The following is a 14,074-nucleotide window of genomic DNA, read 5'->3' as shown; positions in this document are numbered from 1 at the left end:
GCGAGAAAGTAACCGCCTCGAAATAGGCGCTTGGTAGTTTAATAATAGCATTTACTACTTCAAAGCATAAAAATGCTCTCCCGTCTCCTTCCTTCAACAGATATGGAAATTTACTCAGTTTTTCCCACTTTTAAGTGTTTAGGTCCAAAATTCCTGGAAGCCCAGGAATTGTTATATACCACGGAGGTATAATGCCATTACATCACCGGTGCCATGGACCCATAGGCATGAGCCCCTCACTTGTTTTTTTTTTATTTTTTTAAATATTTATTTATTATGTATACAATATTCTGTGTGTATGCCTGCAGGCCAGAAGAGGGCACCAGACCCCATTACAGATGGTTGTGAGCCACCATGTGGTTGCTGAGAATTAAACTCAGGACCTTTGGAAGAGCAGGCAATGCTCTTAACCTCTGAGCCATCTCTCCAGCCCCCTCACTTGTTTTAACACTGTACCATACTCATTTCTGGTAGGCAGAGGATTCTAGATGGAGTTGAGGTACCTGCCTGTGAGCGGCTTCTGGCGGAGGAGAGAAGATGCATGCGTGGCTGTTAGCAGTTTACCAGAGCACAAAGCAGTTCTGCGCAAAGTTCTGGTCCCGGCAGAGGCTTAGGAGGAAGAGTACACAGAACCCTGGACAGCTTGGCAGTGGCTTAATGAAAACAGGGTGATTTGAGATACCTGAAGCCACCAAAGCTCAATGCAGAGGGATGACTCCATTCAAAGCAGCTGGCAACAGTGAGATCAGAATGGGAAGAAGAGTGGCAGCTCGACCAGATAACCTTCGAAATAGCCTTCTAATAGATCTTCCCACCTTTATCTCCTGCCTCATCGACTAACATCAAAGTGGTGCTAATTATCTTTCTAAAACAACTTAAGCCATGCCGTTTTCCTCCTTAGGAACCCTCACTGCTCCCCATGGTCCAGAAAATAGCATTTATCCCTTCTATCATGCACTCTTTACTGTCTGTATCTGGGTTTGACATTTTGCCTGTTGATGTGGCTGGATCCTCTCTCTCTCTACCGCAGTGTGAGGGCAATGCTACCCGATCTCACATATCTCAAACCCCCAGGGGACTAGAGGATGTGCCTTCCTGTCTTATCACCTGCTCACAAAGTGCATACATTAATCTGGGTCAAAGATGACCTGGGTTCAAATCCCACTTCTGCCACTAGCTGTAGAACTCTGAAAATCTTTTCTTTTAAATTTTAATCATTTTATTTACTTATTTACTTTTCTGTGTTTTGCCCACTATGTGCACGCCTGGTGCCTCAATGGCCAGAAGAGGGCATCAGATCCCCTGAGACTAGAGCTGCAGATGGTAGTAAGCCCCTATGTGGGTGCTTGAAATGGAACCCAGGCCATCTGCAGGAGCAACCAGTGCTCTTAACTGTTGAACTATCTATCTCTCCAGCACCGTGAACGTATTTCCTAAGCCCTTCCGATCTCAGTTTCTATGAGTAAATTAGAGGTGATAATTTTGGCTGCATGATAGTTGTGGCCTTTAAATGAGATAAAGTCCTTAGCACAAGGCTGAGCCAAGAAAAGTACACACTAGCCATTATAAGGCCAAAATGCATCTCTGTGAGGATATGTAGAAACAAACCTTGTGCTACCTAAAACAGTTAAACCGGGGAGCCAGAGAAAGACACTCTGAACTGACTCAGATTAACATTGAAGTTCAAAACACAGAAAACTCCCCTTTTCCTTCCTCAATCTAGTCTCCAGCTAATCCTGAAATTGCGTGCAACCTGATGCGAATCAAACCAAAAAGGAAAATAGTAATTACGCTGAATCCAATATTTTATATTTATACATTCGAGAAGAGATTCAACTGCATAAGCCAGAATTGCTACTAAGTTCTTTTTTGAGCACACCCTGAAGACAGTTGCTTTAATACTGCAGAGACAGGTCCTGGACCTCTCTAGGACCCTCTCAAATGAAACACAGAGAGCCAAATTGGTGATGCCAATAAATTAAGAAATCATAAAATCAGTAAGAAAATCCAACCCACACCAAGCATAGTGGCACGCACCTTTGACCCCAGCAGTTGGGAGGTAGAGCCAGGCAGATCTCTGTGCATCAGGGCAAACCTGGTCTATGTAGTGAGTTATAGGACAGCCAGGGCTACTTCGTGAGACCCTGTTTCAAAACAAAACAACAAAAAATCCAAGCCAGCAGCAAGAGGGAAACGCAAACCTTGAAAACTTATCTTGTCTGATTTACAATAAAATCTCAGTAACTCCTTCTCTTCCCCACTCTGTCCCAACAAAGCATAAGTAATTCCTAGAATCCTTTGAGATACACATGCAAGCATTTTCAAGTGTAGATACATGCTCACAGGTGCTTTGCTCATGAAGATAAATGAACAGGAAACAAAGATTCCAAGATCACAGTGACCAGCACAAATTTCTCATTGGAATCATTCTATGTCACTGTGAAGAGGGACCTTTTACAAGTCCAATAGTATCTTCTGACCAAATGCCACACTCTTTAAGACAATTCCAGCAGGCTATTAGTAAAATGCTAGTTGCTGCATATCCTGATGAGAACAGTTAGAATTCTAGATAGTCTATTGTTTTATACTAACAAACTATCATTACCTATTTAATACTCTAGTCCCAATCCTTTCTCCTTGTTCGTGGTTTCTCTCTATTTTAGTGCTGGGGGTTGAACCTAGGACCTGGAACATGCTAAGCACATGCTTTACCACTGAGATACCCCCAAGGCCACATTTCTCGTCTTTCACATGGTACTTATCGCACTTCTTAGTGCATTCGAAGTCTGTGTGAATGGCTTATCTCCCTACTACCAGACAAGTTGGTGTGTGTGTATGTGCGTGTGTAGGGGGTGAATTTCCTGTCCTTCTTACTGTCTCTGTAATACTAAGCACAGAATACTTCACATAGCAGGCACTCCGGAAAGATATGGCCAATAAAAGCTATTACAGATAATTTTTTCTCATAGCCTCTGGACTGGCCCTTATATGAAAAGTACTGGTGTCAAGCACATGGGCAAGGCAGAACCTCACTTGAAAACCCTGGCAGTATGGTGTACTTTTATTCTCTAACACCCTTGAGAACACATCAAGATCAGATAGATCATCCTGAGTTCAATGCCCAGCAACCACATGGTGGCTCACAGCCATCTGTAATGAGGTCTGATGCCAACACTATATACATAATAAATAGATAGGTAAATCTTTTAAAAAAAATCAGATCAGGGGCTGGAGAGATGGCTCAGAGGTTAAGAGCACTCAGAGGTCCTGAGTTCAATTCCCAGCAACCACATGGTGGCTCACAACCATCTATGATGAAAAAAATCAGATCATCCCAACTATGATCTGTAACTGAGAGTCCTTCAGGATGTGGCTTCTTCTCAAAGCCTATTCAGAACTCTAGAAGGTTAAGTTCAAGGCTATCAAGAATCTCAGTGGTAGAGCACTTGCCTAGAATATCCAAAGCCCTAGATACAATCCTCACCCTTCTTTCCAAATAAAATAAAATTTTAAACTTGGATTAGCCCAGGGCTCAATGAACTGGTCACCTAGACACTGCAACACTTTGCCTAGAAAACCATCTCTGGCTTTGAAGAAAATAGTTAACTTCTCCCAAGTAAGGCACTTGGCATCTAATTCATTTGGACCTAGGCTGAACCCAAGTCTTTACATTGACTTCTCCACAACTGCCTCCCCAAATGGCCAAAATTCTCTGGGGATAGTCCACATAAGATGAGGCTAATGTGTGCAACTGGAGAGGCCAGGGTAATGATATAGACTACCCCATTTCTATATCACCCGTCTAAAGGTATTTGCTTGGGTCTGTCTGTGTTGTGACAGTGTCCTAGACTCAAATGAATGCCTCTAACACTCCACATTTTTGAGCCATTCAGTCATGCATTTTTGTTATTGTTGAAAGTGGTACGAAACTGCACTGCTTGAGCTAAAGTCCTTGGTGGTCTTCCAAGGATTCCAGCTAAAAAGGCACTTCCTTTGTTCCTCAGGAGAATGCAGTCCAGTAGGTCATTCAAAAGGGGAAATAAAAGCAGCAGCCCTGGGAGGGAGATGAAGGACGAGACAAAAAGAATAAAATGTTTTGGGTGTGAGCACATTAGCTTCCATTTCCTGCCACAGGTCACTAGTAACTCCTTTATCTATTTTTTTTTGGAGGGGGAGGGTGGGATCCAAATAAGACATTTATGCAAAAAATGTTCCTCAGGTGTTTTCCAGGGCTGACTACGATCCACGGGAACACTTAAGTGTCCCTGAACACCTTCCCAGCTTCCTTTCCCATTAGATGCTGGCTGGGGAAGTTGCCCTGACATCTCCTGAGACTGCATACCCCCAAACCTGAAGAAACTGGGGGGGGGGGGGGGGCGATTGGGTAACCCACACCCGAAAAGCCTCCAGTCCATCTCAAAGGCACATACTGTCTGCACGACCAGATGGAGACTTGTCCCTTTCCCAGTAAGGGCATGGCTGCATGCCTCCCTTCAGAACGTGGGAATGACAAGTGTAATCTTCACGGCAATCATCTCTGAAGCACCCAGGCCCAAACTGTGCAAGGCACAAAGACCCCAGGTCTGACCTGCAGAGCCCCCAAGCTTCGGCGACTGCTGGTTCAGTTCTCTGTTACTGGCAGGCCAGGAGGAAGAGGGGAAAGAAAGGGGGCTTTTCAGAGCGCTACAACCAATAAAATCATGAGGCTGGGAGGACATACTTGAGCTCCCAAAAAGACAGGCGGCTGAAGGGCAAACAACCTTTCATCATAGCGTGTGAGTTACTTGACAACTGCAAAGGTGCAGGGGCCGCCTGGGCTACTTCCAACAATTTCCTCAGTTCTATTTCCAGACGGAGGCCGGTTACACTCTCAAAGTGCCCAGCAACTTCCCTCAATTACTTTTGTAATTTATATGTAATTGATGACTGCACTTAATCTCCAAGGTTATTAATAGCCCTTCCAAAAGATGAGCGCCCCCCCCCCCCAAGTCTTCCTAAGCCTTTGGAAGTGCCTGGTTAAAATTACAGTATTTCCTTTGCTGGATGCTGGCCCCCTGCCTGCCCCACCCGGGCAACCAGTACAGCGAGGCAAAGGCGCACTCTGCACACTTCCATGAAAGGTTCGGAATGGAGGTTTGGCCTTCGGGGCTCGAATCTCTAACTCCTCCGTTAGGTTAAGCTGGCCAAGAGCCAGTAAGGTTCGTGGCTCTTTCTGAGCCCCAAGGGTGAACAAGCTACCTGTGCCGCTTTGGGCGCCAACCCGCAGGGCTGAGCGCAACAGTTGGCAGCTGCGAAAATCAAGTACAACAGGGAAGGAGGACTCGCCAAGGCACTGCCACCGGCGGGCCTGGAGACCTCCCGACCAGGAGAAGAGGGAGTGAGTACCTGGGGTGCTGCCTCCCCAGAGTTCCAGGAGGGCTTCCCCAAATACCCCACGTCGTCCCGCCCCCCCCCCTTGTGCTGAAATCCGGTGAACTTTTTCAGAGGCAAAGCCATCTTCATTTGCATAACCACCTCCAAACTGAGATTCAGGTTTCCTGTAATCAGTCCTTTCAAAGGTCTGTAATTGAAAGTGCAATTAACCCTTAAAATGAGGTGAGAAAAGAGAAATGGGAGGGAAATACCCTTCTTATCCAACACCTTCCGGAAAGCTGGAGACTTCCCAAAAGTTAGGATTTGGAAAAGTGGGGAGTAAAGGAGGGCGTTCGCTTTTTAAAGGTGACTTCTAAAGCCCTTGCAGGTCCTAAAACGAATCCGCGTCAGCGGTGGAAGAGAGGCGGAGAGAGGGGTTTTAGGAGAACGTCAATGAACTACTCATTCAAGTCGCACGTTTTTTGCGCCCCAAGGAATCTGCAAACTCCGAGAGGTTCCCCCACCCCGCCCCCACTCGGCCTCGTCATCACCCACACAACAAAGCGGGGAACCCAGTAAGGAATTCAACCCGGAAAAGGCAAGAGAGCCCATGCCACGCACTCTAAGGGCCATAGTCCTTAGTGTCTTCCTGGGACCGAAAAGACTTTGGGGGGGGGGGGGGCGCCGCCGCCAAACACCGGAGTAGCACTACACAAACCGGCGGCGCCCCTCCACTCGCGGTGCCCGCTCCGCGCCGGAGCTGGCTCCCGCCTGCCCGTTTCACCCTCTAGGCTACCTGGTGTGGCGTGGGGGGCCGCCCCTTTCCCGGGGTGCCCACCGCTCGAAAATGGGGGAGGATTCCCACCTACCGTTGATCTCATAGAGGGGGGCATCGTTCTTGTTGAAGCCTTTGGACACGTAAAGACGTCGCACTTCCGAGCAACTTTTCGACTTGAGCTCCGCAGCCAGCAGCGAGACAGTGAGCGCGGCCAGGGTGCAGAGAAGCGCGAGCAAGCCAAACCGTGCCATGGTGCGGACCCGGGCAGATGCGCTCCCACCTTTGGGGAACAGAATAAGACGGGATGGGAAGCGGGGCTGCGGAGCGGGCGGAGAAGCACGGAGTCAAGGACTCACGAGTTGAGCGAGGACCGAGGAGTTGCAGTTGGTAGCAAAGGAGGAGGAGGGCAAAAGGAGGAGACGCGGGCGAAAAGTGGAGCTGGGCCTCGCGTCAGGCAACGGTCCCCGGTGCCAGGCGCCCGGCCGGGGTGGAGTACAAGGAAAAAGGCGTGGAATGGTCGCAGGACCCACGGGAAATAGGGAGAGGATCGGTGACCTCCGAAGGCTAGAGATCCCGGGCCAGTTGGCTAGGGGCGAGGGGTTCAGGAAAGGAAGGTGGCAGGCGTCGCAGGAGAGCAGAGTGTGGGCGGCGTCGGCGGGTGATCGCTGGCGCGGGGCTCCGGCTACCCGGCGCTGCTCCGCTCACCCAGCTGGGCTCAGCTCACTGCCCTCAGCCTCACGGTTGTGCCCTTCTCAGCTCTGCGGCTGATTGACTGGCCCGGCTCGCGCAGTGAGGCTCCACAAACTTGGCCAAGCGGGGCGGCCCTAGGGAGGGAGGGGGCGGGTACAAGGTGGGGGGGGGGGGGAGCCCGAGACAGGCGGGAGCACGCAGGGCCGGGCCGGGAGAAAACCTGGAAGCTGGGTTGGATCCGGAGCGGGCCAAATCCACTTCCTAGGGGGCCCGCACGGGGCGCCCGGCACTCCCTCTCGCGACACGCCCTGCTGGACTCCTCCCTCCTGCCCTCCTCCTCAAGAGGCGGGGAGCCTCCCCCCATCCCCCCACCCCCTGCTCGGAGAGGAAAGGCCAGTTTCTTCCCGTTTTAGAGCCCAAGTCCCGGGGATCCTGGTGGCCTGGGTCTTGGATCCTTCAGCCCCTGACTGAGCCACAAGCCTTTCCCCACAGCCACCTGACAGGCTGTCCCCGCGGGCCAAAACAGCACACTTCAGCCCCAATACCTGCGTCACTGCTGCCACCCGGCATCCAGGATCTCTCCTAACCAGTGCCTGGGCAAGGAAGGCACCCACTCACGTTACTGGCATTGTTTTGCTCCAAACAGCAGAGGGACTTGAAACTCGGAACTGGCCTGAGAGGCTCACCTACCCTTCCTGGACCAGCCTCCCATCACACAGTGTTCACGCACAGAGCACAGGCTTGTACCTAACTGGCAGTCATTTTCTCAGCCCCACAGAATGTTCTCTTTCCACTCGTGCCCTAGGTTTTGCAATAAATATAAACAAACTCTGAAACTGGCCAGAAAAAAAATATATGAACCTTGAGTAGATGTTCTCCCAAGTTTGCTTGGGAGTACTTTTGCTCCCACGCCGTCCTATGGACGTGTTAGAACTGAGGCTCCACAGAGAGAAAGAAAATGCATTAATTAGCACTCACCTAAGGGCAATGGGTCCAAAACCCGGACTCTTGAATGGGGGTCCATGGTGGTCACAGGGAATGATAGCCCAGGATCTCCATCCACTCCTTCCCAGTCTCCATTTAGCCACAAGAAAACTGGGCATGGGTGAGTCTTCCCACCTTCCAAGCTTTGTCAGATTCCATTAATGAGTGTTTTTGAAGCTCCCAGGGCTCCTTTAATGAAGGGAACTGTGCAGATTGTGAACTTGTCATTACTGTTGTTATTGTTACAATCTGCTTTAAGAGGTTAGGGTGAGAAGTGCCTCAGACACCTCGGGAGTGTGCTGGGAACTGGGCAGATGAAAAGGGCTGGAGCTTATTATTTGGCTAGACTCTCAATTCCCATAAAATTACATAGGGTGAAGATATGAACCATCATTACAATTATCGCCCTCAGAGGGTTTGTTGAGACTTCCTGCCCGGCTCTTTGTAAACCTCGTTGACATGGTTGTCCGCTAGGAGCCATAGGAACTAGGGAAGCTGTTTTGAATGCCCACTGCAGACTCCAGTCTCCATTCATTATACTAACTCTCATGGACCAGCAGCATGAACAGACACACACACTGGGACCTGTCTCTAACTGAGACTTCCAATTTCTTGTTGTTTGTGTGCTTGTTTGTGACAGGGTTTCTCTGTGTGGCCCTGGCTGTCCTATAACTCACTCTGTAGAGCAGGCTGGCCTCTAACTCACAGAGATCCGCCTGTCTCTGCCTCCCAAGTGCTGGAATTAGATGTCTACACCACCACACCCAGTTGGGACCTTCAATTTCCGAGGTCTGGAAATGCATTTAAGTTATGCAAACTCAGCTCCACTAAATTTCCCGTGATTTTCAAGGAACTTTCTGACAGTCCAGGTAATCCTTAAACTGATAACCATGAGATCCTCAAGGCCCTGCTAGCGCTTGGCTTTCATTGATGTGTACTTAAAGGTATTCTTCGCCAAGTGAAATATGATTTGAGACGCAGCCAACATTAATAGTAAAATGAAACTCCGAGCCGGGTATATGGTGCACACCTATAATCCCAAAAGGTGTAGGCTGGAAGATCAAGAATTCAAGAAGCGCCTCGGGGACACAAGGAGTTTGCGGTTAACCTGGGCTACACAAGACCATCTTTCAAACTAAAATGAATCAGTGGCAATAAGAGAAAAGGGGGTTCTCCTAAACTATAAAGGGGGCAGTTGGAACGCTGCCTCTCAGAAGAAGAGAAATTCTTTTTTTCTTTTTTTGCCCCCCTCAAGCGACTAATGCTCTTCCTCTTAGCATGTTATTAGCCAAAACTTGAGCCTTTTCTACCAGAAACAGTAACCTCTGGCTACAGGCAGATCTGGACAAGTCTGAACTTTACCAGAGAAGGCAGGAACCCCAAGCCTTGCTCTGGGGCGGCTCCCACTTCAAAGTCTCCTTTCATTTAAATACAAACAGGGTGAACAACTGGCAATCTATGGGACAAATATCACCCAGAAGGAAACTTTTCAGATGGCCCTAGTTCCTTATCCTCTCCCCCTCCCCCACCCCAGCTCTCCTACAGGCTGGAGACGCACCCCTGCCGGGTTGGGGGAGGGGGGTGGTAGTGGAGGGTGCAGGGGGAGGGGAGTATGTGAGTCCCTGCTACTTCGATTTGCTTTGATTTTCACCTTTTGAAAAAGACTATGGGAAAGATCACATCGAATTTACCATTTTAACCATTTGAATATATACAGTTGAGGGCTGGGGAACTAGCTTAGTTTGGGAAAGTGCTTTGCCATGCAAGTATGAAAAAACTGACTTCAATATTCAGAACCAGTGTAAAAAAGCCCAGTATAGAGGCACACATTTGAACTCCCAGTGCTAGGGAGGGTGCAACAGGATTGCCAATCAGCTAAGCCAAATCAGTGTTCTCTGAGCTCTTAGGTCCCAACTAGGGATCCCGTCTCACAAAGCAGGATGCCTGGCTCCTGAGGACCAGCACCCAAGGGGGACCCCTGATCTCCATATGCTTCTGCACACATACAAACACAGCTGCACATTTACACACAAATAAGATACATGACACACAGTTCGGTCACATTGTGCCATAACTACTTCCAGAACATAGTCATCATCCCGAAAGCAAGCCACACTTTGAGTACTCCATTTGCCCAGCAAACCGGCTGCCTTCCTGTTTCTAGGGGACGTTTCGTATGAAGAGAATTATACAATGTGGGGATGTTTTTGTCTGGCTACCTTCACTCAGCATCAAGTCTCTCGGGGTCCACCTATGGACTAACACATTTCAGTATTCCCCTTCCTTCAGGACATATACTATTCCGCCACACAGACATACCGCATTGGGAGCCTGCAGCGCCTTTCGCTTTGCAAGATGCTGCCTCTTTTACCCTCATAGCTGAAAATGTAGGTGTCTTAGGGGCTTAGGATGCAGCTCAGTGATAGAAGGTATGCTTAATAGATCCAAGGCTCTGGTTCAACTCCTGGCATCCCTTCAAATAAGGACATTTTGAATTTTGGGGTCATTGTTTAAATTCGGTCTTTAACAATGTCATACACACACACACACACACACACACACACACACACACACACACACACACTTTACTTTGAACATATTTCCCCAAGTCCCTTCTTATTTGAATTCCCCTTCATCTGAACCTTTTCTTCTCAGTAAGTTCCTCTTCTACTTTCATGTCTCTGTGGTATGATGTGTGTGTATGGTGTGTGTGTGTATGTGTGTGTGTGCGCATGTGTGTGCACATGCGCGTGCATGTGTGTGTTCCCCCCTCATTTAATTGGGGGTGCCTGCATAGGTGGAAGATTATGGGTGTAGCGTCTGATATTCCTAGGAGACAGTCCCACAGCCAAGTCTTTGTGGATCTCTTTTTTTTTTTTTAAATATATTTATTTATTATGTATACAACATTCTGCCTCCATGTATGCTGACACACCAGAAGAGGGCGCCAGATCTCATTACAGATGGTTGTGACCCACCATGTGGTTGCTGGGAATTGAACTCATGACCTGTGGAAGAACAGCCAGTCCTCTTAACCACTGAGCCATCTCTCCAGCCCTGTGGATCTCTTTTTAAAAGAGGCAAGGAAACCAAGTCGTAGACAAATTATGTAGCTGATAGCCATAGAGCTCTTTCAGTAGCTGAACCGAGACTGAAAACTAAGACCTCTGTCATAATCCCATGCTATTTTTGGTCACAAAATACAGTGCTCTGGGTTTCATTTAGGGTCAGTGGTAAATGTGGAATTTCCCCCAGATCGTGTAGCACTATCCTTGCTTCAGATTAATAACTGATCCTGGAACTCATACAATGTGCGGGATACTGCTTGATTCTAAGAGGAGGCAAGATGTCTTAGCCAGGGCTGACATAGACAGAATGCACTTACAGCATACCTGGCTTTCCCAGGTGAGGGATTTCTCATCTCATGCATAGGGAATGAAGAACACATTGTGCTATCCTCCAAGCAAAGAGAATAAGTTGAATCAGGTTCTTTTGATCAACTGGTTAGCTCCCCATGCCATCAAATACAAAGATGGGGTGAGAAGAAAGAGGGCTCCTTCCCTAGTTATGCTAAGTTGTTTATGTGCGCCAACAAGAATATATCCTTCTCTCTCATGTCAGGAAGTCACCTCACCCTTAGGGGATTTGCCCTGTGAATACAGTGCTGTTCTTCTCCGTTCCATGGGTAGCTCTTTCAGATTCAGCCACAGGTTTCTGGAAAGCCTGCCTGGGGATCTCCAAGCGAAAGCAGCAGATGCTCCTGTCTCTACACCTTGAAAGCAATTAACAGCCTACCTTGACCCTCTGCAATGTCTGAGAACTCTTCGCCGCAGCACTTCTAGGAGCTACTCCAAGAACTAGGCATTTTCTCAGGGAAAGAAAAGACCCCATTTGAAATCTTCTGGTTTCTCAAAGTGAGCAACTAGTTTAGAACTGTTAAAAGATTGTTTGAGGAGGACTGGGGATGTAGCTCAGTCAGTAGAGTGAAGCCCTGGGTTCGGTATTTAGCACCCCATAAACTTGGATTGGTGGGACATGTCTGTAATCCCAGAACTTGAGAAGTGAAAGTCAGGAGAATCAGAAGTTCAAGATTATCATTGAATGATTTCCAGACCAGTCTGCACTGCATGAGACTCTGATGATAGATAGATAGATAGATAGATAGATAGATAGATAGATAGATAGATAGATAGATAGATAGATAGGTGGGTGGGTGGGTGGGTGGGTGGGTGGGTGGGTAGATAGATAGATAGATAGATAGATAGATAGATAGATAGATAGATAGATAGATAGATAGATAGATAGATAGATAGATGGGTGGATAGATAGATAGATAGATAGATAGATAGATAGATAGATAGATGGATAGATGGATAGATGGATGGATAGATAATAGATAGATGTTTTTGGACAAATTCAGCATATCTTCAGACCAAATTTCACCCAGTAGCTCTCTCTGTCCCTTGGTTCTTCGCCTTTCTGAGCAAGCAAGCAAGCTATACTGTGTGACTACTTATTTTATACGAAGGTTGATTGTAGGACTTGGGATGTAGCTTAGTGATAGAGAATTTACCTAGAGGGCTGGAGGGATGGCTCAGCCGTTAAAGGTTAGGCTCACAACCAAAAATATAAGAGACTAGAATATGAGAGACTGTGCCTTCATCCTAAACACTATGGAATTTTTGTTTGAAAAAAAAATAATTGATCTAGGAGTTGGGATGTAAGCTTAGTTGGTAAAGTGCTTGCCTGGTATGCACAGCACAAAGTTCTGAGTTCAAATCCCTGGCAGAACACACACACGGGGGGGGGGGGGGCAGGGGAGGTCATAGGGTATGCCCATAAACCCAGAAGAAAGCAGAAAGAACAAGAAATTCAAGATCATCCTTGACTTCATAATAAGTTCAAGGTCAGTCAGTCTTGATACTTGATGCCAAGATACTCAAACGCTGTTTTTAAACAAACATATAAATAAAATAAAATTTTGATTCAGCAAAACCTTTGGACACTCGGAAGATCAGGGGCCTTAACCTAGGGCTGAGAATAGGGCCCACATCTACCTGGAGACGGTCATCTCAGTTTGCTCATTGTGCATATTGATGGCTGTGCTTAGTCTTTGCAAGTGAAACTGGTAAAGGAGTAGCGGTCCGTGGTCCTGTATGGGATTGCCCTCCTATGGCAAAGCAAAGCAAATAACTCACCCTGCCACAGTTTCACTCTCCAGGGGCTTCAAGGCACTGAGGGGCACCCTCCCCCACCTGGACTTTGAAAGAGCAGCTTCTCTGCAGTGAGGATCAAGAAACTGACAAAAAAAAAAAAAGCACACCTGAAAAGCAACAGAATGCCTTAGGTGGCCATAAGGAAGTTCTTAATGGAGGGCCTGTGTAATCCGACAGCTCTGTGGACTTGAACTTCAAAACTGAGATGTCGCAATGGAGTCCTTCCCTTCTTTTTCTCCTCCCCCCCCCCGCCCCCCTTTTTGGCCACACCATCGTGTTCAGCCTTCTATGTGAAGAGACAATATGCATTTTTTAAGAAGAGCCAGCGGGGAGCAGGCATTTCTATTCCAAAGAGATAGCACAGATAAAGAGTCGGAGAGCAGGTCAGACATAGTTTGACATTTGTCATTTTTGAACCATGGATGGGCAATGTCTGCGGAACTGCTGCTGTTCCTGCTACTCTAACAATAACACATTCAAATGAGCGGGACACTGATGCTTGCACACACATTCCATCCTGGCAAAGAATGGAATCCAAGACACACCACACAGGGGGGTGGCGTTTCCCATGTCCCTCCATGCTAACAGATGCAATCTTCCTTCAGTCAGACTGGTTTTCTATGATCGTTCTCACTGGCTTTTTCTTAGTTCTCAGAGGACCTGAAACCTCCTGGCAGACAGGAGGACTTTGAAAATGAGGTTCTTCTCTACCCCTCCATATCCACAACCTGTGAGAAAGCCTTGCTTTGCTTCCTTTGATTTCAGGATTTTTTTTCCTTTTTCTCTCTCTTTCTTTCTTTCTTTCTTTCTTTTTTTTTTTTTTTGACTTTGTGTTTCAAGACAGGGTTTTGCTATGCAGCCCAGGCTGTCCTTGAACTCAGAGATCCACCTGCCTCTGCCTCCTGAGTGCTGGGATAAAAGTCATTTGCCAGCACTGCCCGGCCATTTTAGGGGTTATTTTAAAAGATGTACTAAGAAACAAGCTCTTGAGAGCCGGGATGTGACTCAGTTGGTAGTACTTCTCTAGCATGCACAAAGCCCTGGGCTCGATCCC

At 47.6% G+C, this 14,074-nt stretch overlaps 1 protein-coding gene across 1 annotated transcript in view; it reads right to left on the bottom strand.

Annotated features, from left to right (window-relative positions):
- Positions 1-6,957, bottom strand: part of LOC121445086 (glypican-4) — a 114,577-nt gene extending 107,620 nt beyond the window's left edge. The window contains exon 1 of the mRNA XM_041647091.1: positions 6,222-6,957. Within this exon, the coding sequence (XP_041503025.1) occupies positions 6,222-6,381 (160 nt within the window). The 5' untranslated portion in view covers positions 6,382-6,957. The remainder of the gene's footprint in view (positions 1-6,221) is intronic.
- Positions 6,958-14,074: the final 7,117 nt, after the last annotated feature.

The sequence above is a fragment of the Microtus oregoni genome, unplaced genomic scaffold, assembly GCF_018167655.1.
Source record: "Microtus oregoni isolate MIOR12 unplaced genomic scaffold, Mior012 000156F_ref0000345, whole genome shotgun sequence".
In the NCBI taxonomy this organism is placed as follows: domain Eukaryota; kingdom Metazoa; phylum Chordata; class Mammalia; order Rodentia; family Cricetidae; genus Microtus; species Microtus oregoni.
Note: the sequence above shows the minus strand (reverse complement) of the source record. Positions and strands in the feature narration are given on the sequence as shown.